We start from the raw sequence: 23,215 nt of genomic DNA on the forward strand, positions 1-23,215 counted from the left end.
ACCACAGGGGCACTGCAGCTGTCCTAACATGTTTATACGTAGTTTTGGGGTGTCAGTCATAACTTTGAATGGTGATTAAGTGGCCTTCATTTCTTGAAGACTACTTGAACAACTTTCATCACTTCCTTCCTCTTTCAGTTCAGCCTTCTTTCTCATCTGTCTGTCTCTTCACTTCATAATGGAGGAGAACGTACTAAGGTTCTTAGTTGTAGATGCAGTTATTTATTTATTAAACTGATATGTCTCCCATCTTATTGTCACCTCTAGGCAGCTTACAACCAATAAACAATAAAGTAAAAATAAAACAATAGGTATTAATAGTAAGACTGATTTTAAAAACCCACAAAGATGGAAAGAAAGGGCAAGATGCACACAGGGAGGAGTTAATGAGGTCTTGGTCCATTAACCACCATCCCCATTGGGTCCCTGGCCCCATTGAGAGCCACGTCTTTAGGTCCTTTCAGAAGGCCAAAAGGGTGGATGTGCCTTTCATCTCAGAGACATGATGTCCCAATGGACAAATCCCATTGGGTGTGGCAGTTCCTCAAATAACCTAGACCATACCATGAAGGACTTTAAACACCTTGAATTGAACCCAGAAGTAAATTGGGAATAGGCGGCCTGTGTAACAGCTGTCTAATATGGGCCACTCTATGGATCCCAAGATCTGTCTTTGTGGCCTCAATCTATGCCAGTTGTAGCTTCTGAATACTCTTCAAGGGTAGCCCCATTTAGAGGGTGCTACAATAGTCTAGGTCAAGGGTCCCCAACCACTGGGCCCCGGACCGGTATCGGTCCGTGGATCATTTTCTACCAGGCCGCCGGTTTGCTGGGCGCCGCCATCTTGTTTTGACGAGAAAGTGCTTCTGGGTGAGCTTTTCTGGTTGGAAAGAGGCGTTTGGGTCCTGAAGGAATCCTCGCACCTTAGTTTCATCGAAGTGGGGGCAGCTTCGAATGAAGAGCCGTCCCGATGGTGGAGGAGATTAAGAAAGCACAAAAAAGCACAAAAAAGGTACAAAGGAGGAGTTGAAGGTGGCGGGGAGAAGCAGGGGACGGTTGGCTGGCCGGTCGCTCGGTGTTAGGTATAACATAGGTCACCTAACGTAGTTTGGGTAAAAATAATATATATAAGCTATCATTGTTAGTTTAAGTGTGTGTCACTTTAACTGCAAAGCATGTAATTTCGGGTGTGGTGTGAAACCACCATAAGAGGGAGCAAGAGACGCTGATGAGACGCTGACAGTTTGCTGGCAATTACTGACAATTACTGGATTGGATTACGTTGATGTTTGGTAGCTTCGTGTTTCTCTACTGCTGAGTTTGCTGATAAAAAGAGAGGTCAGTACACTTACAAAGATCAGTCCGGTGATTTATCTCCTCACAGTAGAGAGATATGCAAAAACTCAGAAACTGATAAGAAGAGAGGAGTTTCTGAGTTTTTGCATATCTCTCTACTGCCACCGGACTGATCTTTGTAAGTGTACTGACCTCTCTTTTTCGACACTGGAATTTGCAAATGAATAATCCCTGGACGGACTGAACTAAGTGAATGATATATGGACTGTTTTGACTATGCTTTAACTCTTGCTGGAATAAAACTATTTAATAGGCACTGTGTATCTGCTTTTACTGAGTGTAAGCTACACAACACTTATCTCACATATTTTGCCTGACTGCCTGACTGCCCTGCAGATCCTTGCTAGGGTATATCCCTAACACTCGGCTTGCCTTGCCTTGTCATGCGTGCTGATGCCGGTACCGGGCTGCAGATCATTTTGTGATGCCGGTACCAGGCTGTGGCACAAAAAAGGTTGGGGGCCACTGGTCTAGGTGTCAGATGACCAAGACTTGAGTGACTGAATGCAGAGATTCCCAATCTAGGAATGTAGGCTTTCCTATTACCCATATTATTTCCCAAATAAACCCTAACTTTTTTTGTATGCACGTATCAGCCTCAAGAACTTAATTCTCCTATATATTCATTTTTCTTCTGTCTAATACTGTCTACAATTCTACAAGCACATGAAGCCATCCTAAAACCTGTCATGCACTGCACTATATATTCTGTGCTGCTGTAGTATTTGACAAAAAGCTGGAAGGCACTGTGTCTTTTTGCGCTCAACACTGTCCTCCTTAAATGATTGAATATTAGATCTGTTCTGGGGTAGATGTATTAAAAACTCTAAAGATCGAATTTTCTCTTCTCCTATCCTATCACTTCCAAATCTTTGATCGATACAAAAGTCCAAATTAAAATATCCAGACAAATGTCTCTTCAACCCTTTCTTGAACCCATTTAATGAAAAATACCCACGTCTCCTTAGGTAATTCCTTCATAGTATTCAGCAAGTATGTTATTATTTCATGTCATGCCATATCTTATTTTTACAGTGTTAAAGTGCAGGACATGGATTTCTTCTGTCTGACATTTTTTCACGTAAACTAAGCTATCCTATTATTCTCAAAGATGAAAATCTCAGTTTCTCCTCACATTCTCTTGCTCATCTTCATTAATCTTCTTTCAACCTATTCCAAGTTTTCTTTAAGAGGCATACTTCTGGAGCCAGAGCTGACCATGAATGGCCTGCAAAGTGAATCCACCAGGGAAATACTATAAAGAAGCTAAATTCCAAATTACTTGGAGAAAGTATTAAGAGTGGCATGTACATAAAGATGCTATGATTTCAACAACTTTATAAGGTGACTGTGTTCAGAAAGTGGTGTACAGTTCTGCTCACTTGCACCTCTGTAACGACATTACAAAATTGAAAAGCAAAATCACCCAGTACTTATTGCAAGTGCACCAGTGGGATGGGCTGAGCAACTTTACAATTGCATCTAATTATCTGTGGCCTATCAGCTGAGGATTTAATATGTGTAATAGAATCCTTGATGACTTAGTTTAATATTTGGTTACTTTAGCAATAGCACTTAACCTTATATACCACTTTATAGTGCTTTTATAACCCTCTCTAAGCGGTTTACAGAGTGAGCATATTGCCCCCAACAATTAGGGTCCTCATTTTACCCACCTCGGAAGGATGGAAGGCTGAGTCAACCTGGAGCCTGGGGGGATTTGAACTGCCAAACTGTAGGCAGCTGGCTGCAGCAGAAGTAGCTTGCAGTATTACACTCTAACCACTGCGCCACAGAGGCTCCTATCATTTAACTATCATTTACAGCACTGTGTTATACAGCTTTATTCTGGAGTAGGTCTCACGGTGGTTAAACACTCTACTATATTTCTAATCTCTTTTGGGGATTTTGTTTCTTTCAAATCTCTTTTTGTTTTAGGCTGCTTTATTTTTAACAGTGTAATCTCTTGCACATCTATTCAGTATTCATCCCCACTAAGTACAATGGTGCTTAGTTCCAGGAATTTATGCATAAAATTGCAATCTTAATCTCTCTGTTTCGGGGCTATTAAATTTTTATCCCAACCCTCATATTTTCATTTCCTACTTATTTCAACGAATTCTGCTTTGGAGCTGAGAAAAGCACATTTAATGGAATATTCTAATGTTTCATTTGGTAGGTCATTGCATTCAACCGTTACTATGTTAGTAACCTTATTCTTCATTTAGTTCTTCATTTTTCAGAAGTAAGCTCTTCCGGTAATAGAAACATCTGTATATTCGAAGCCACTCTTGTTTCACAGAATATGAATTTTCCCCCCATTTCTCCACTTGCTGCTTTGCAATAGTGATCTCAAATTTAACTTACACTTGATTGTCTTTCTAAGTAATAGGTATTTCTGTGGGATGTAAGGTGGGCTCCAAGGTCTGCTTTTGGGTGTTATGAGGATTGTCTCTAGTTCTGACTTTTGCTTATAAATGCCGAGAAATTGCCTGCTTTCCCAGTGTGCCTTGCTGTAGAACACATTTTTCTTTCTCCACAATACATTCCTCCTCTCTAAGTATCACCTGTTTTTCTCTCATAATTAGCGTAACATTCTTTATGTACTGAATATCATTAGACCAGTGGTGGGATTCAACTTTTTTTTAACCACTGGTTCTGCGGGTGTGGCTTGGTGGGCGCGCTTTGTGTGAGCACGCAGAGGGTTTGATACTGACCTTCTCCTGCAATCCTGCACTCTCCCTGTGTGTTCCAACAGCTGATGCACCGCAATCCTCTGTGCCACACGAAGCAGCTGAGCTTCAAAACCAGGAAATCAAGGCCAGTATAGAACTGGGGTGGTTTGCCCACAGATGATCCTTGGAGCTACCTGTTCGGCCAAACAGGGCCGAAACGGTAGAATACCACTCCTGCATTAGACATTATTCAGTTGTTTTTTGAACAACTCAAACTTTGCTATTCTTTGAACTTCATCCAGAAGTAAATAAATTAGAGCTTATTTTTATAGACACGTTCCTATCATGGGCTGAAATACACATGATAAAGTACTACAGCAGGGGTGTCAAACTGAAGTCCTGTGTGTTGAATTTGGCCCGTAGGGTGCTTAAATCTGGCCTGTGGAATATCAAAGGTGCCTCTGCCACCAAAAATGGGCTGAAAATGGCCTGCATCATATTGCCTACCTTTGCTCTAGGTAATTGAGTTCACAACTGAGCTGCTTTTACTCTTAAGATATTTCTCCTTATAGTCAACTTAAGTTTAATTTATTAATTTAATTTATTGTAACTCAATTGCATTACAGTTTTACTGCCTAGATTAATTTTTGTCTTCCTCGATGTGACAGTGTCCCAAGTATTTGAAGAATGTTGTCATGCTTTCTCTGCTTTCAGTGTTTTCTTCAGTATATCCAATATGCTCAATATTTCCTCATGTCATAAAAGAGCTATCTTTCATGGTCTTCCCCGTTGTGTCTATACCTTATTTAAAACTTTAATGGCAGAATTGGATGAAATACTCTAGGTATGGTTTCATTCGGGTGAATTAAAGTGAACTTCTATGTTTTTGTGAGCGGAAAACAGTATTTCTATTAATTTAGTCTAAAATTGAATTAGCTTTCACTGCAGCTGCTTCTCAGTTGTTATTCCTGTCGAGCTTGTTACAAATGACAATTTGATTATGACAAGAAACGATTCATATAAGGGCTAACTTCTTCTGCCCTATATCTGTGCATCTGTTTTGTTTGGTTTCAGTCTTATGTTGGGACTCCTTTTGCAGAGTCAGTTATAAATAATAATGATAATGATAATAATAATGATAATAATAACAATAATATGTCTCATGTTCTAATTAGAATTGGGCAAAACAGCCCAAATTCTGTCTGCTCACTATACCATGCATTAAAAAAAAAAACAGCATTTGTTGTCACAAATCCGCTAATATAGATGTATTTTTTATTTTTTTTTATTTGTCACAGATATATTTATAGACAACTTTCCTACATGCCAGTGATGGTGAACCTATAGCACACATCCACAGAGTCCTCTCTGTGGGCATGTGAGCCATCGCCCCAGCTCAGCCACGCTTGCGCGTGCACCTCCTGTCAGCCAGCTGGTCTTTGGGTCTCTGCTGCGCATGCGTGGAAGGCAGATGAATGCATGGGGGACACGCATACATGTGTGTGTGCATTGCATTTTGGGGATGCACGCATGCGTGCTTTGTGCTCTTGGTGCCGAAAAGGTTAGCCATCACTGCTATATACAAATTATTTTATGCAAACCCCCTATGATGCACCTTTCCCAAATGTTTCTTACTTCCCCACTCAACTTTCTAAAACGTGTGCTATATAACACAACTTCTTTTATACTCCAAATTCTAATCATCCAAGGAAGTAGAAAAGACCCAGCAGACATCGAAGTATTGCCATCTTAACTTCTTCCTGCTTTTGACAACTCTTCCTTCAGAAAGGATATTAGAAGCAACTGCCAAGTGCAGAAGAACAACAGGTTCATCAGTTCTGAGGATGGTCACATCATCTTGCTCCCTCTACTTGAAGAAAAAACTTGATATAAAAAACTAGAATCGTAAAGCTCCATCTGTGCCTTGCTCTTCCCCTCAGAGACAACTAATTTCAGTCTGCATTACAGCTGTGTAAAACAAGGTTTATAAGGCCATTCCTTAAAGATCTTGCAAAGCTTATGTTTGAACTGTGAGCCCTTTCCTTCACAGCTGGGTAACATTAAAAATTGATTGGTAATTTCCCCTTAATTCCAAACATTTTAGCTTTTGACCTTGTTTTTATACTGTAAACCTAAGGGCAAGGATCGGGTAGTCCTTTGATGTTCAGATTCCTGTTGGGCCTTTTCAGCTCCAAAAAAGCGTAAGAAATACTTTAAACACATGCATAGCTACCCTGTTTCTCCAACAATACGGCCTCCCCCAATAGGAAGTCCCAGCATGTTTTATAGGCATGAAATGAAATTAAGCCCCTCCTCCCAAATTAAGGCCTATATTAAAACATGCGAAATGGGTGGTGGTGGTGGTGGGGGCTTGCCATTAGGAAGTACTTTTGTTGCACACCTGGATATGGTGCTGCCTGCGTTGACCCAATATGAAGTGCCCCACCAACACCGAGGTCAACATCCAAGCCGTCGCCACCCGCCTGAAGATGCAAGGGGGGGAATTAAGTCACCCCCGAAAAGTCGGCCTAGCCATTTTTTCGGGGCTCAAAAAAAAAAAAAAAAGACCCAGCCTTATTATATGAGAAACACGGTATTTACATATTCAGCATTGATACATACTCAGGGAACAGATATATACCTAAACTTGTTAATTACATTTTAGTCAACAGTTATATAAGCCTGTATTAGATTTATTATCCTGTGCTTTATCATGAATCCAGTCAAAATAGGTATGCTGGCATTTCAGAAGATATTAACACTTTTGTAGCTTGTTGGTTTCATTAATATTTCATTTTCTTTAAAAAATCAGCTAACTTAAGGCAAACTTAAGTACAAAATATTTCTTTTAATTTTTTGTTGAAATATATTTCAGCACTAACATATCCTTCAAACCGAGATTTTTTGTTTGTTTTTATTTTCTAGTTATATTCCACTTTTTCTCAAGTCAACACTTTTACGTTTACTTAACATTGTACCCTCTTTGAAATTATTGGAGGAAATGTTAAATATAGTTTTTATTGTATATAAATGGGGGTGCAATGGTTCAGTGGTTAAAAATGTGGAACATGTTAGCTGGAAAGCTGAGAACTCGGGTTTGAGACCCGAGTGCTATGCAATGGAGTGAGCCCCTGTTACTTGCCCCAGCTGCCACCTAGCAGTTTAGAACCATGAAAATGCAAGTAGATAAAAGGTACCACTTTGGTGGGAAGAAAAGAGTTTTCTGTGCATCTCGGCATACAGTCATGCTCGCCATATCACTGGCCACATAACCATGGAAAATATATTTGGACAAACACTGACTCCCTGAGCTAAGAAATACCACTCCCTTGAGTCAGACATGACTGGACAGGGGAAACCTTTACCTTTATCATGTATATGGTTTAAAAGGTGAAGGTTCCCCTCGCACATATGTGCCAGTTGTTTCTGGCTCTAGGGGGTGTAAAATAGTATTAATTACTTGGTATTCTTCCAACTCTGCTGTAGATAGTATAGCTGGACAAACTGTCTATTTCATGGGAACATATTCCCATTAGCTATTTTATTTACTGATACATAAGATTCATCTCAAAGTGATTATTCTGTATTTTTCATCCTACTGTGATCTTCCTTGGTAACTATGTATCAGAACTTTACACTGTATTGCAATGCACCTTGGCAGTGGATATTGGCAACTAGAATATCAAATATACTGTAGGTTATGTCATGTGTATAGATTGTGCCTGCTTGCCCTTCTCAGAGATAAGAGTTTTAGCCTTTCCTTCAACATTCCTAATATAAAGAAATAGACTAGAATAGAATAACTTAGTTGGAAGGGACCTTGTAGATCATCTAGTCCACCCCCCACCCCCGCTCAAGCAGAAGACTATACAATTTCTGACAGATGGCTGTCCAGTGTTGTTGAGGTATTCCCCGTTAGGAGAATGAGTGCACTCAGGGAAACATAGTGAGAGTGGTGATGAATAACACACAACCAGCACACAGATACACTGAATATTAAAAATGTAAGTTTTACTTCCTGTAAACGGGTAAACAAAGTCCAACAAACAGTCCAAATCATACGTGGTTAAAGCAGGTAGTATTCAAAATAATCAGTCCAGGGATAATCCAAAAACGAAGTCCTTTTCTTTACCAGTATCATAAACAAAGTTCAGTAAACAGAGTTTGCAAATAGTTGCAAGACTCACAGCAATTCAAGCAGAATGATGATCAGGCAAAAGGAAAGCAAAGGAAATGCAAAAAAGAACAAACCAGGATTTTGGCTCCATCTTATGGCCGTTGGAGGAAACTCAGCCAATCACAACATTCTCTTAAAGATACAACAGTATTAAATGACTATCCTGGTTTATATATTGCCAACCCAATTGTTAGGTGACGATCATTCCTAACAAGTGTCTTCTTGAAAGCTTCCAGTGATGAAGCACCCACAACTTCTGAAGACAAGGTGTTCCATTGGTTGATTGTTTTCACTGTCAGAAAATTTCTTATTTCTTGGTTGAATGTCTCCTTGATCAATTTCCATCCATTGTTCTTTGCCTGGCTTTTGGGTACTTTGGAAAATAGGTTGATCCCCTCCTCTCTGTGACAGCCCCTCAAATATTGGAACACTGCTATCCTGTCACTGCGGTCCTTCTCTTCACTATGAGCTATGGCCACTTAGCTATGGCTAGTTTTTGCAACTGTTCTTCATATGTTTTAGTCTCCAGTCCCCTAATCATCCTGGTTGCCCTTCTCTGTACTTTTTCTACAATCTCAACATCTTTTTGAACATGGGAAAACAATATTTGCATAGTTTGTCCTCCTCTTTGACTTTTTCAGGTATTATTTATTTATGAATGTTTGAATCAGTTGAAAACATTCACTTAACATGTCATACGAGTATATATTCAAGGGATTATTTTCAATTGCATAAAATTAACTATTTTCTGAATATCCCTATCCACCAAAATGTAGTTCAGCTGTGAGAAAATTAAGGTTTTTACACCTGGGCAAGAAAAACAAAGTGCATAGGTATAAAATAGGTACTCAAGAGCAGTAAACATGAGATGGATCTAGGAGTCCAAATAGACAATATGAGACAGGAATGTATTGCAGCTGCCCAAAAAGCCAATGTAGCCTTGGGATGCATCAGTACAGCAATGCATTGCTCAAGATCATTTTATACTGCTTTTGGAATAGTGCATCCAGTTTTGGTTACCAACATGCCAGAAATACTCTAGAAAGGGTGTAGAGAAGAATAACAAATATGATAAGGGGATTGCAGACTAAAACCTATGATGAAGGATTGCAGGAACTGGGTATGTCAGTCTACTGAAGAGAAGGACTATGGGTGACATGATTGCAGTCTTCCAATATTTGAAGGGCTGTCACAGAGAAGATGAGATCAACCTATTCTCTAAAGCACCTGAGGGAAAGACAAGAAATAATAGGTGGAAACTCTTCAAGGAGAGACCCAACTTAGAAGTTTCCTGACAATTAATCAGAGGAAGGTCTTCCCTCCAGAAGTTGTGGGTGCTCTATCACTGGAGATTTTAAACAAATGACTGGACAGACATTTATCTGGAATGGCACAGCATCTCCTATTTGAGCAGGGGGTTGGACTAGAAGTCCTCTAAGTTCCCTTCTGAGTCTGTTATTCTGGATTCTGGATTCTTTATCTACATTTGGAGGTTGTTTGAGATAATTTATGCAACTATTGATAACAAAATGAGCAATAAATGATTATTTTTAAACAACTCCATTTAATAAATGGCTTTGAACAATTTCCTTAAATATCTTTTCCTAATATACAATATATTACTTTGTTCAAAGGTTTTGAACTAAGAATAGATCATTATACAGTATTGCTTCTTATCGGAGAACTGGCAATTTAGTGTAAAATACCTGAAAGCAAATACTATTTGCATTCTTATTTAGGACCTACCAGAAAATATAATTCCAAAAATATGGAGACACTTGAGAGTAAGGTAAAGCTGCCCTACATTGACACATAAAGCAATGGGGCCAAAGCTAATCTTGACCGGTGAGGAAATGAATCTCGGGATTAAGAAAGAAAGGATGGTTTATTACATATAATTCTTCTTCCTCCCCATAGAAGAATAATATTTCTGCACACATCTATATATGATTGCATATGAACCTGACAGGAATTCTAATCTATAGAGGCCAGGACTTGATCAAAAAATACATTTGTATTATTTCAATTACTCAAAATAGAACTGGAAGGGACCTTGATGGCCTTGTAGTCCAACCTCCTACTCAAGCAGGAGACCCTATACCTATGATGACGAACCTATGGCACGCATGCCACAGGTGGCACGCAGAGCCATTTGTGCAGGCACACGAGCCCCAGGCAAACTTACCTCACTGTGCAAGTGTGTGCCTCCCAGCTGATTTTTGGCCAGTTTGAGGCCTTTTTGGGGAAGTATGGTATGACTAAGGATCAAGATTCATTGAAAAAGGTGACCAGAAATTCAGGAATATTTTTACTTATTGTTTTTATTAATTCTTGTTCACCACCCAGAGTTGCCTTTGATGATATGAGTGGCTATATACATTTGATTAAGAAATAATTTTTAAATTACCAGTTTGAGAAGAGAAATTACTAATCCATATAATCCACACTTGATTTTAGTCAAAAGACTGAGAATATATATAAATACACATTTAATGGTTTCTTCTGATAGATTTATTCCTTTCTGCTAACCTTCCTCTTTGGTTACCAGAAAATTTCAGAATTTCAGAAAATGCAAGAGCAGGTTCTATAGCTTCATAAAGGCCCTGCTGAAAATCAGTGAAGATATTCTATCTTCCAAAATATAGAAACAAAATCCAGAATAGATCATTTTTTATTTGTCAGTCTATTTAATAATACTGGCAATATTACTACATATTGCATGATGAGTTTAACTGTTCCAGGTCATAAAGAAAGGAATAGAATGGAAACCAAATATTTTAGGCCAATTAGTTGATGTAGTAAGCTAGGGGGTATTACAGCTTTCTTCAAATAAGATTGATGGCCAAATCAAACGCCCTTCATTGGGACTCTTAAATTAGAGATATAATTTCCCAATGGTAAATGTTTTTTTTCTAGCAATCTAAGTATAAAGGAGAGCATGCAAGTTCTTGCATGCATATTGCCCAAATGTTGATCAAGAGAAATTTCTTTTCTATGAAATCTCATTGAAACTAAGCACTTAAGGGAAATGCATGAGTCTGGAATCCACATTATGTATCTGATATTAGCATAATTGAGAAAGTCCAGAAATATTTCACAAGAAGAGTTCTCCACTCCTCTACTCATTGTAGAATACCTTATGCCACCAGACTTGAAATTCTAGAACTAGAAAACCTTGAATTACGCCGTCTTCGGTCTGATTTAAGCATGGTATATAAAATCATACATTGCAATGTCCTACCTGTCAATGAATACTTCAGCTTCAACCAAAACAACACAAGAGCACACAATAGATACAAACTCAAGGTTAACCGCACCAAACTTGATTGCAGGAAATACGACTTCAGCAACAGAGTGGTCAATGTCTGGAATACTCTACACGACTCTGTAGTTTCTTCCCCAAACCCCAAAAACTTTAACCTTAGACTGTCTTTCCTAAGAGGTCTCTAGGGGGTGTGCATAAGCTCACCAACGTGCCTACCGTCCCTGTCCTATTGTTTCTTTTATTTTTATTTTATTTTTCTTATATGTACCCATTTCATGTATTCATAACTATGTATACACTTATACTTATTATCTTGTAAACAATTGACAAATCAAATAAATACAAATAAATAAATATTTGCAAAACTATCCAAAGGATTAAACAAGTCAGGCAGATAGGGCAAAAATCAATTTTAGCCAAGCTTATATCAATATATCGAAGGTCAGTTGCAAGTCATTCAGAATCCAGTAGTAATGTGCAGCATAATATTGATATTCCTCTAGAAATTCTCTATAAAAATATTAAATTTGCATCTTCAATGAACTTCTTACATTAAATATGTTTCCAAGATGGTTACTCAGTAGAACATAACTTGCTTGATAGTGGCTTCCATTAATTTACCATATACATTTAGCTTGGCCTTTAGTAAATACCATCTTTTCATCTTTTGTAAGTGATTCCTCATTAAAATGAGTGGTAAGAACTATTAGTTTCCAAATGAATAAATGATTCTTGGATATATCTCTGCATGTTTTCTAGACTGTTTGGCTTTATCTGCCTTTGACTTAATAGCCAATAATTGCCAGCCAAAGCACCTGCAATTAATAGCCTGTAATTGCTGGTTCCAAAGTCACACCAGTGCTATATATATAAAATAAAATCCTTCAATATCTTATTTTATTTTCTGTTGTATTTTTACTTGTTATGTTTGTATCCTTATATTTTGTTTTTTCTTTTTCTTCTTTTTTATTACTATTTAAAAAGCAATAAAAATTCATTAGAAAAGTTTTAGAATGGAAGGTATTAAGAACCTTAAAAAGGATTATCTTTTGTCTCTTTTTCTTTTCAAATAAAAAAAAATCTAGTACTTGAGCTTCCATCTCTTCAGTTTCCCCCCCTATTTATTCTGGACTAGAAAGTACTTATTTTGACATATATTGACAATAGTATCATTGACTCACATTCCCTCAACCCAGTTAGATCTGATTGTAGGTTCACAAAGACAGATGAATTCTGCAAATAAGAATTAGTAATCAATCACTTCAACACCAAAATAGTTACCTTAAAGGTTTGTTTTAAAAAAAGAACATGGGGCCAGAACAGTCAACATACATTTTATTTCTAATTGGGCTAAGCCTGAAGCTGGTGCTTTATTTAGATTTGGTGAGGTGCTAAGCTATATAAAGCTAGGAAGCTACATATAGAGTCTTGGCTGTCAACATCTTATAAATGATTTAGATGAGGGGTTAGAAGGACTCAACAAATTTGCAGAAGATACCAAACTGGGGTGAATTGCTAACAGCCTGGAAGATAAACCCATGATTCAGAAGGATCTTGATAGATTTGAGTGTTAGGCCTTAGGCAACAAGATGCAGTTCAGTGGAGATAAAAGCAAGGTTCTGCTCTTTGGCAGCAAAAAAACAAACAAACAAAAGCCAGCTATAGAATGTAGACAGTACATGACTCAACACTAGTAACTGTGAGAGGGATCTTGGTGTCTTGGTGGGCCACCACTTAAGTATGAGCCAGCAGAGTATTGCAGCTGCCAACAAAGCCAATATAGTTCTAGAATGCATCAACAAAGGGATATAGTATCAAGATCAAGAGAAGTAATAGTACTGCTCTATACTGCATTAGCAAGGCCACACTTGGAATACTGCATCCAATTCTGGTCACCACAGTACAGAAAGGATTTGGAGGCCCTACTGCAGAGAAATGCAACAAAGATCATAAAAGGGTCTGGAGGCTAAACTATATGATGAAATGTTAAAGGAACTAGGTATGTCTGGCCTAATGAAGAAAAGGCTTATTAGGGGTGAAATGATAGCTATCATCCAAGTACTTGTGAGCCTTTCACAGGGAAGAGAGTATCAACTTATTTTCCAAAGCAAATGTGAGCAAAACAAGAAGCAACAGGCAGACGTTTATTAAAAAGAGATCCAATCTGGAACTAAGGAGAAATTTCCTGGCAGTAAGAACATTTAATCAATGGAACAGCTAACTTCCTAGAATTGTGGTTGCTCCATCACTCAAGCATTTCAAGAAAATATTGGACAGCCATTTGTTCAGGATAGTATAAGATCTCCTGCCCTGGGCAGGGGTTGACTATAAGACTTTCACGGTCACTTCCAGCCTTATGATTCTATGATTCCATGCCTAAGGGGCAGCTTTTTTAACATATGCCTAAATCTGGCATTGCCTGGTGCATTGCACATAGAACTACTCACTCAAGAAACATGCAGCAGAATGTAGAGAAACAATATTGTGCTATTGAAGTACTCCTAGATAGTCTATTAAAGAATATGGTATTGACAGATCCAGTAGAACAAGAAGACAGACTCATTCAATAATATTATACGGGACTCAGTCTAACTCATCTACCACACAATGAATGCTTTTTCCTCTTTCCACATTGAAAAATCTATGTAAAGAATAGATAAGAATAAGGGCCAAGGGATTTTCTCTAAATAAGTTAAACCCCTGGGCTTCCAGCAACATTCCTAAAAGTAGAAACGGTTGTACCATGTATAATAACATGAATTAATAAATCAGTATTATAACCTTGAAAGACGATGCTTCAAATGCCAAGATATCACTTATCTATCTTATATTGTAAAAAATAGTTGAGTTCAAATTGGTGCATCAAGAGGAAATCTGAATTATATTACTTCTGCCTTGAATATATTTATTTATAATAGAGTCAACCCACAGAGCCAGATTTATGACTATGATTTGGGGCTAACTTGGAAATCATCAACAACTTCATTTTTTTCAAATAGTACCATAAATTTAAAGCAAGCATGATAAATCACCCTATTTCCCAAATTTATTCTTCCTTTTCTTGCATTAAAATGTATCTCAGGCCCCAACAATCCTTTATGGGATATTTGTCCGCATTTCCTTGGTTCATTATGAAACTATCTATTGTAGGAAAGAAACTGGGGAAAAATCATATTATTTATTCTCCTCCTAATTATATGCCACCTCAATAAGGATTTTTTGGGGAACAGACCATACTTGGCAGTAGAATAGATCTTCAGATACTGACAGTGTAACAAAACTTTTGAGGGATGAGAATTCATAGAACACTGGGCAGCTCCCAAAGTATGTGTAGGAGACCGAAAATAGTGGACAACTTTTTTTTAAATATAGCTCACTGAAAAAGAGATGAATACTAATAACTTTATATTTTAAAATATAGTTCTACTGCTTTCAACTAATTAAGATGTCCATATATTCATACTTATTTTAATGTGTTATTTTATTTTAATTACTATACTTATATTGAAAAGACACTTTGTAAAAAGTAATTTATTTCTAGCTCTGTATTTTTATAGGTTTATTTAATTATGAAATAGTGCTTTTATAGATGAGTCTGTCCCGGACAGAAAAGCTTTGGTGGCAGTGGAGAACAGACAATTGTGCTATTTATCTGGTGAGTTTATTGCTTACTTTTCTATATGAATGTTTTCATCTAATGAATGCGTATCTGGAAGTAAAGCATGCTTTATGCACTTCACATGACACCGATAACTGTGACTGATGACCTATGTTGATACCAAGACAGGGACAATATGCTTGACTTGGTGCTTTTGGACTTTTCAGCAGCTTTTAATACCACTGACTCATGACGTCCTTCTAGACAGCTGCAAAGATTAGTGATTGGAGGCACTGTCTGCCAATGGTTCATCTCCTTGCTTAGCAGTGTGTTACAATCAGTGGTAGTTGGAGGAAAGAGATCATGGTTCAGAGGTGGTATTCAGCAGATTCTGACCAGTTCTGGAGAACTGGTAGCAGAAATTTTGAATAGTTCGGAGAACCAGCAAATGCCACCTCTGACTGGAAATTTGACAGTATCCTTCCCTTGCCACACCCACCAAGCCACGCCCACAGAACTGGTAGTAAAAAAATTTGAACCCTACCACTGCCATGGTTGCTCCTTTGTGGAATACCCCAGGGGTCAATGCTCTCTCCCTCTCTTGCTATTAATCATCTACATGGAGCTGCTGGGAGAGATATTTTATGATTAAGGGTTCAGTATCATCAATGTAATATGGTATCCCACTACGTATTGCAACCTTGTTCAGGCCAGAGAAGCTGTCAGACTTGGTGCCTGTGGGCTGCATGGGTGTGGATGGAAGAAACAAAAAATTAAATTCTAGGAAGAAAGAGCTACTGTTTATGCATTGGGGATGCTCTGCACTCCATTTAATCTCTGTACAGGGTTACTGAAGGAGCAAGTCTATGGCTGGAGTGGGAAGCATCTTCCTGCACTCAGGACTCTTGCCAGATCAGCATGTAGAAATTGTGACCAGGTGACCTTTGTCTAGTTTTAAGTAGTGCACCAGTTGTACTTTGGATGAGAGGACCCAACTATAGTGGCTCTTATCCTCATAACTAGCTATTTAGACTTTCAGATGTTCTTTAAAGGCAGCACCATGAGAGTAAGAGTAAATTGTTACTCTACATGGTGCTGCCTTTAAAGAACATCTGAAAGCTTCAGTTGATACAAAACACATTGGCTCAGGTGCTCATACGAATCAACTACTAGGCACATATTGCATTAATTCTGCAGGTCTGCATTGGCTTCCCAGTACAGCAGCTTCCAAGTGGAATTTAAGTGTTGGTATTAACTTATAAAGTCATGTATGGCTTGGAGCCTAGTTATCTGCAGGATTATATCTCCCTATTAGAGTAAGTCTGATTATGCTGGGAGAAACAACTACCATTCTCCCATTTTCAGGTGGTAAAGGGCTGAAGCTCAGAAGTGCTGTCTTTTGGTGCTGAAGCTGGCCCTCTGGAAAGACCACCCATTAGTGATTAATGTTTTCTTCAACATTGTTGAATTCTGGAAAAAGCTGAAGACAGAGCTTTTTGGGGAGGATTTGGGGACTTAATGCTCTGTATTTTATTTGGGTTTTGTCTCTTTTATTTCTATGTTCTTTACATTAATAAATTTGGTATCTTGTTTGGCGGAATACTGTCCCCAGCCCCCATATCCATTCATATTTTGGGCTAGGAGAGAATGCATGCCTGAGAAAAAAGAAGGAAACAACAGCAACAGGAAACAAAAGATGAAACCTTAGTGTGCAAAATCTACTGTTCTGGGAATAAAACAGTCTGGAAGCTCTGGACTGAATTAGTAATAGGCTTAGTAATACCTACTGTCAGATATACTCTATTTTTCCTGATCCTGCTCTTCTGTCTTCCTCCCTAATCAAGAAATAACCACTATATACATGTAATATTCCATGGTTTTAGTGATACTTATATTTTTGCTTTATTGTAAGTTGCCTATCTCAGGAGGGGGCAATATACATCTCATTGTTTGCATAAGTAAATAAATAGTGTGTTTTTCTACTGTGTGCCACTATAGTTTTCTTTCTTTTTTTAAAATGTTGCATGCATTTTGAGCAAAAATCATTGACTATGTTCTAACATTTAAAATTCACAATGTAAACATTGCCTGCTAAAGTATATCTCTGTCTCCTTTTTCTCCTAGTTTATTTTTAACTTTTTATTTTATGACATCAATTTTTGGATTTTTCTTTAAAGTAATATGCAGTTGGGTGGAAGGTTTGATGTACGTATTTCATGTTACATTAATAATTTAAAAATAAATCAGGATAAAAAATATGATTTGATCTCTGTATTCCCTAAAACATGTCCCTAATGGCACTATTATATATTTAATAATTTTTATTAATAGAATATTTTAGATCTTATATTGAATCTATAACTCCTTTAAGTGATTTGTTTATTCTTCCAAATGGGATTTTTTGCTTTTCTATATGTCCTATTATATGGCACTCTATTTTATGCTGCACAAGATTTTAGGTTGCCTTGTGGAGAAAACAAACAAACAAAAACACAAAATCCCCCAAATCCAGTGTCTCAGGTTTAAAGATATGTGTACGTGTATGTCTGCTGCATATCTATGTCTATCTACATTTACAGTATCTATAATAAATACAAATTCTGTTAAATAACTTTGTTTAAAACAGTTTTAATGTTTAATAAATCCCAAAAATATTCTTCTATTTTTATTGATATTATATATTTTATTATAGTAGAAAAGGCAGCAATTGTTTGTAGCAGGTGCATTTACAGGTTTTTTTTTTTAAATAAGTAGCCTGGGGCTTTCAGTTAACCACTGTCTTAATGTATACAAAAGAATGAAAGTATAGAAACAACTTATAATCTTTTATTTGCTTTTCTTCTGTGAAACAATATACTTCAGTTTGGGTTTCCTTTATGATATAATGAGTCCTATTTTACTGTATTTTCCTTCCTTTGAGCTGTAAATGATATATAATCCAGAAATATGTAATAAACAAGATTAAAATGTCCATTTCCTATCTCTGAAGTGATAAGTATGCTTGTTACCTTAATAGTATCTAGGGATTATTCTGATCCAATAACTCTTACCTGGAAAAATCAGTTGTGTAACTTGCAGGTTTCTGAACCACTCTGCCTTGAGAAGTCAGAGGCTCTAAGCTTGAAGATAAGGAAAATGAGTAGGACCTGAGGATCGCACTTTGTCATCCTTTGGTGGTATTTACAAAGTCTAGGACTTTGGGTCTGTTGATAAACTTCTGACTCCAAATCTTGTTCCTGGAAATTCCTATGGGTATTTCCTTTTTATCTATTTTATCTTGGAATTAGATCCTGTATTTTATTTTTATTTGATCTGATATGGCCACAACGATCAATTAATAATTACTACTAATACTGAGGAGATGAGAGCTGCTTCTCTGGACTTTGCTATAAGCATTTTGTGTAACTCCTAACTGTGCCCCTGCCAGTCTTGACAACTACTATTTAGGCTCTGGATATTTGTGGGACCATATTCCCTCAACAGCTTCTGCTAATCCAGTAAGAATGATGAATGACTTCTGAAGTACTATCCTTCCCATATTAGGCACACAAGGGCATGTTTTTTCTGTAGCTATTCCTCTCCTTTGAAGCAAAGTCCCACCCAAGGTCAACTCGCACCATCTTTGCTGGCACTCAGGAAAGCCTCTTCTTTCTCTGAACATTGGTAGTCTGGGAGGTGATCACTGCTACTAAATTCTACGGAATCCTGACAATATTTGGTGGTGTCTCAATGACTATTGTTTCTGTAGTTTAGACTGTTTTTTAAAAAAATATATTCTATTTTATTGTATCATTTTGCATCAATTAGGGTTTTTTTTGAAACTGGAACATATGTTTTAAGATTTTTATTTAATCATGGCCACTGAAAAGAAAGGCTACACTATATACAGAGCACCTGGCAAGATGCCCTTCATGACCACAATTATCTCCATAAAGAATTATTGCCCGTAGTTCAGTATTCTACAATTACATCAACGACATTTTCAACAGGGTGGTAATAAGGGCCAATTGATATTTTAAAACTTTAATATAAACAAGTTCAGATTTGTTTGTACTGAAAGATAGTGTGTAGGAACAGATACAATATTCTACCAGTAAATGAGTCACAGCTGTGTATTTTTAGATTTCTTCTATGTCACTCCAGAGATTAGGTAAAGTGTTGCTCTTCAAAAAATAATCAATGCTATAGGAACAAAACAAATAAAAACATATCTTGACGGCTATCTTTCTATTCCCTGTACTATATAAGGCACCTTTCTTTCCTTGCCAAACCATGAATTCATTTCCTTCCTCTGTGTTTCTATTTAATTCCCATTTTGTCTGACTTGCTGCTGAAAATTGATGGTCTGCTAATCCTCTGTTGAATTCCTTCATTCTTTGGTTTCATTCCTCTGACTACAAAATAGAAATAACCATCTCATTTCAATCTACATTAAAGCTTCCAGAAAACAACAGTATACAAATGTTCAACACTGCAACAGTATACTGTTTTCTAAACAGTCAATGGTGCTTTAGAAAATATAACATTCTTGTAGCAGTTGTTAAGGTAATCAATTAAAAATCATTTTGATTAGAAAAGCTTGGAATATCCGGGAGACTATGAGTTTAAGCCTTCTAGTAGGCATGGAAGCCAGTTGGGTAACTTGGGCCAATCATATTCTCCCAGCCCAATCTATTTTACAAAGTTGTTGTTGTATGGAACAAAGAAAAAGGAGCATTATTACTTTGAACTACACAAAATAAAGACATAATAAGTATTTACTTATTTAATAAGTAATTTTTTTTTCATTAACTGGAAATTATTTTCTGAAGCATTGCTTTTAACAAAAAAGCTACAAATGGCCTTCTACCATGTTCCTGGATGGCTTAACCATGAGTCAGAAACATCTTCTCTATATGGGGTGATGAATTTCTCTTCTGAAGCATCCCAACTAATAAAGCTCCAAATATTTCCTCTATATTTATGCCAAGCCACATTTTTCAATTATTTGCTTTTTTTCTAAAATTTGCTTTTTATGTCTCCCAAGTCCATCCAGGTTTTGCATGGTTGAATTAACACTGTGACTACACCAAGGAATTCCACATTGATCAACATCTTGATACACGATCCCTTTATGGCAGACTTTTTCACTTTTAGCAGTTTTTTTATAATTGGGATACTTTTTGTGTGTGAAAATCAGTTTTCCTTACCACTGAATATCACAAACAGTTCATTCAGTAGGGAAACTGCCGCTCCATTGCCACCTTAGCTTTATCTCCTATTGCTGAACATGGTGGCTTTCTTAACCATCTGGCAGGACTGGGCATTGGTGGCAGTATTTTACAAGGATTCTGGTTTTTCCCGTGGGATCATGTCTCAAAAATATTGTTAGGGAATTATTGTTCAGCACCTTAGCCTCTGCTGTCTCATTAGGATTCTACCTTTTCTTTAGGCAATACCATAGCTAAACAAAACTTGCTGGCAGAGATCATTTAATCAGGCATGATAGAAGGTAGGAGATCTCACCGTCCAGACTTCCAAGAGGAATCTAGCTTTCCAGGCCTTGCATCCTGATAGAGGAGGCACTATAATAATTGCCTCACCTACACACTTGTAAGACATTAACCAACCTAAATGCCATGGTTATTGCAAAGTGATCTAGTGGCACTCCACATTCTCAATCTTTGCAAAAGGATATGTTTGGGAATGCAAAGCAGAATGTGCAAAGTACTTTGTTTTGAAGGAAGTGGATATTTTGAGTGCTTTGGAAGCTCAGTTTGGTTGCCTCTGTCTTTGTTTGTAGAGATGCTTCTGGAGCAGCACAAACCTTAGAAAGACATGGCTGCTTTAATTATTCAAAAGATGCTTCCTCACATTCTAAAGCAGCTTTTTCTAATACACTGCAACTATGCAGAGTTAACCTAAAACTGAATTCTCTTTGACTTGCTGCCTGAGGTTCAAGATATATTTTCTAATTTTAAAGATTATGACTGTGTTCAAGCATGGAGCTAAGCTATATATTTTGCTTAAACATGGTTCATTGAATAATGCACAATTTATGAATTTACATATAACCTCAAATTGTAATATAAATCATAATCTAGTAGGGCTTCATATCTATCGAACCCCATTTGGAATAGTGTGTCCAGTTCTGGAGATCTCATTTATAAAAAGATATTGATAACATTAAGTGAGTCCAAAGATGGGCCACAAAAATGATGCAAGATCTGAGGGAGAAAACATATCAAGAGAGATTGTGAATAAGTAACAGCTCAGAGGACAAAAGAGAAGTGGGAGACATGATTGAAAACTTTAAATATATTAAGGGTACGTATGAGTAACATTCTAGAGGCTGTACAATATTAAGCAAAAATCAAGAACAAGGAAGCATAACCTCAAACTGTCAGGAAGAAAGTTCAGAAGTAATGTTAGAAAGTATTATTTCACAAAAAGGATAGTGGAAGCTTAGAACAAACTTGCAGCAGGGATAGTGGCTCAGTCATCAGTAACTGAATTTAAATATGCTTGGGATAAACACATACTTATCATCCAACAAAAATAAAAAAATAAAATCATAAAAATCATAAACTCATAGTAATAAAAAACTTCCAAGTGCAGACTCAATGGACCACTAGGTCTTTTTTTGCTGTCAGTTTTCTATGTTTCTATAAATGACAATGCAAATGAACAAAAATGACTTGCACCGAGAACATGTTAACTGAATAAATGATAAACCTCCTAAGGGGTTATATAAAGGGATACATGAATCCCATCACTGTCTTTCTCATCTCCACTGGAGTAGAAGTCAAGGAGAGGAAGGCTATTTAAGGTGAAAGAAAACATTCACAAATAGACGTTTTTGATCTATTTTCCAGTCAAACTCCCATCCTGCTGTTTTTAATGGAAGAAAAAAGTTTGGCCTTAGCCACGGACTAAATTGGTTGCAAATCAAGAGATAACAGAAAATAAAACTTATCGAAGAACCTTACCTGTTCTGCTGTCCATTGGTCCAAAATCCAATGAATATTTAACCACATGGTAGTTGTTCCATACATAAAGAAGGTTATCCCTTGGATTATAATCCACTGCAGCAATATACTGATATGAATTTGGAAATGGAACATCCACTACATTTTCCTTGCTTTGTTCAGTGTTGTATATATAGTCAATTTTATTTCCTGTAGCTTCATTATCATCGTCTTCATACACAGATTTCACTACATATAAAATGCCACAGATCATGAATGCATTAGAAGCTGACCTTTTGTCATAGGATGTATCCCATGTCCCTTCAATCCTCAAGGTATAAGGGTTTAGCTGACTAATGACTATTTTACCATTATTTTGTTCTGTTGCATAGATCACCCAAAGACCATTCTCATCAACAGCCAGGTCTATATCAGATTTGCCTCCCCATCTATAAGGGGATGTATCGTGATAGTTGGCATTAGCAATGATAGCTTCCCCACTTTTTATTCTTGTCCGTAGATCAAATTTGACAATGTTCCTTGTTCTTTCTTTGTTGAAGAATAAAGCCCCATCATACACCACAAACCCTGTGCCATCCACTCTGTGTGGGAGCTTGTACGTTGTTGTTGGCCTTCCAGCAATGAAATCATCTTTGGAAGAATATTCTGTCAGAGTGTCAGTTCTGTATGGTGTCCACGGCATGTAGTAAATCTTGTCAGAAGCCTGCAGTGGATCCTTACACCAGGCTCCTGACTGGTGATCAGATTCAAATAAATGTTCACTCTGGTATACTCCTTTTAGTAGTCCAGGGCAAAGAAAAACTGAAGGGAAGGAAGAGGTTAAAAGTAAAATTGATTATTAAATGTGATAGAAGACTTTTCTTGGCACTTAGACATTTATAACTCAAGTTCCAGGAGAAGAACTAAAAATATCAATCTTCTCCTAACTCTGAAAATACATAAATGGTGCTCTGCACTAAAAAGGTTATAAGGGGAAATTTATAGGGATTATAATTTTTAACTTTGACATGACATATACAACATATATTGCTATAAAACCAAAAAAGCAACTAAAAAGACATTTAAACTCTATTTCAGAGAAATCATTCTTATGGTGTGCAGTTTAAATATTAAAAAGGGCTGGGGAATTGCCACATAAATACATTTGGAATGAATCCATAGCAAATAATAAACAAT

The 23,215-nt window shown here is 37.1% G+C and overlaps 1 protein-coding gene across 26 annotated transcripts in view; it reads right to left on the reverse strand.

Moving 5' to 3' along the window:
- ADGRL3 (adhesion G protein-coupled receptor L3) overlaps nt 1-23,215 on the reverse strand; it is a 568,292-nt gene that overhangs the window by 235,043 nt on the left and 310,034 nt on the right. For 25 of the 26 annotated variants that reach the window (XM_087926212.1, XM_087926209.1, XM_087926207.1 and 22 more), the window contains one exon: nt 22,040-22,840. The exons of the other annotated variant lie outside the window; for it this stretch is intronic. In XM_087926212.1, coding sequence (XP_087782338.1) covers nt 22,040-22,840 — 801 coding nt within the window. The remainder of the gene's footprint in view (nt 1-22,039; nt 22,841-23,215) is intronic. 26 annotated transcript variants of the gene reach the window in all.

The sequence above is a fragment of the Pseudonaja textilis genome, chromosome 2 (assembly GCF_049901715.1).
Source record: "Pseudonaja textilis isolate UNSWEBS1 chromosome 2, rPseTex1.2, whole genome shotgun sequence".
In the NCBI taxonomy this organism is placed as follows: domain Eukaryota; kingdom Metazoa; phylum Chordata; class Lepidosauria; order Squamata; family Elapidae; genus Pseudonaja; species Pseudonaja textilis.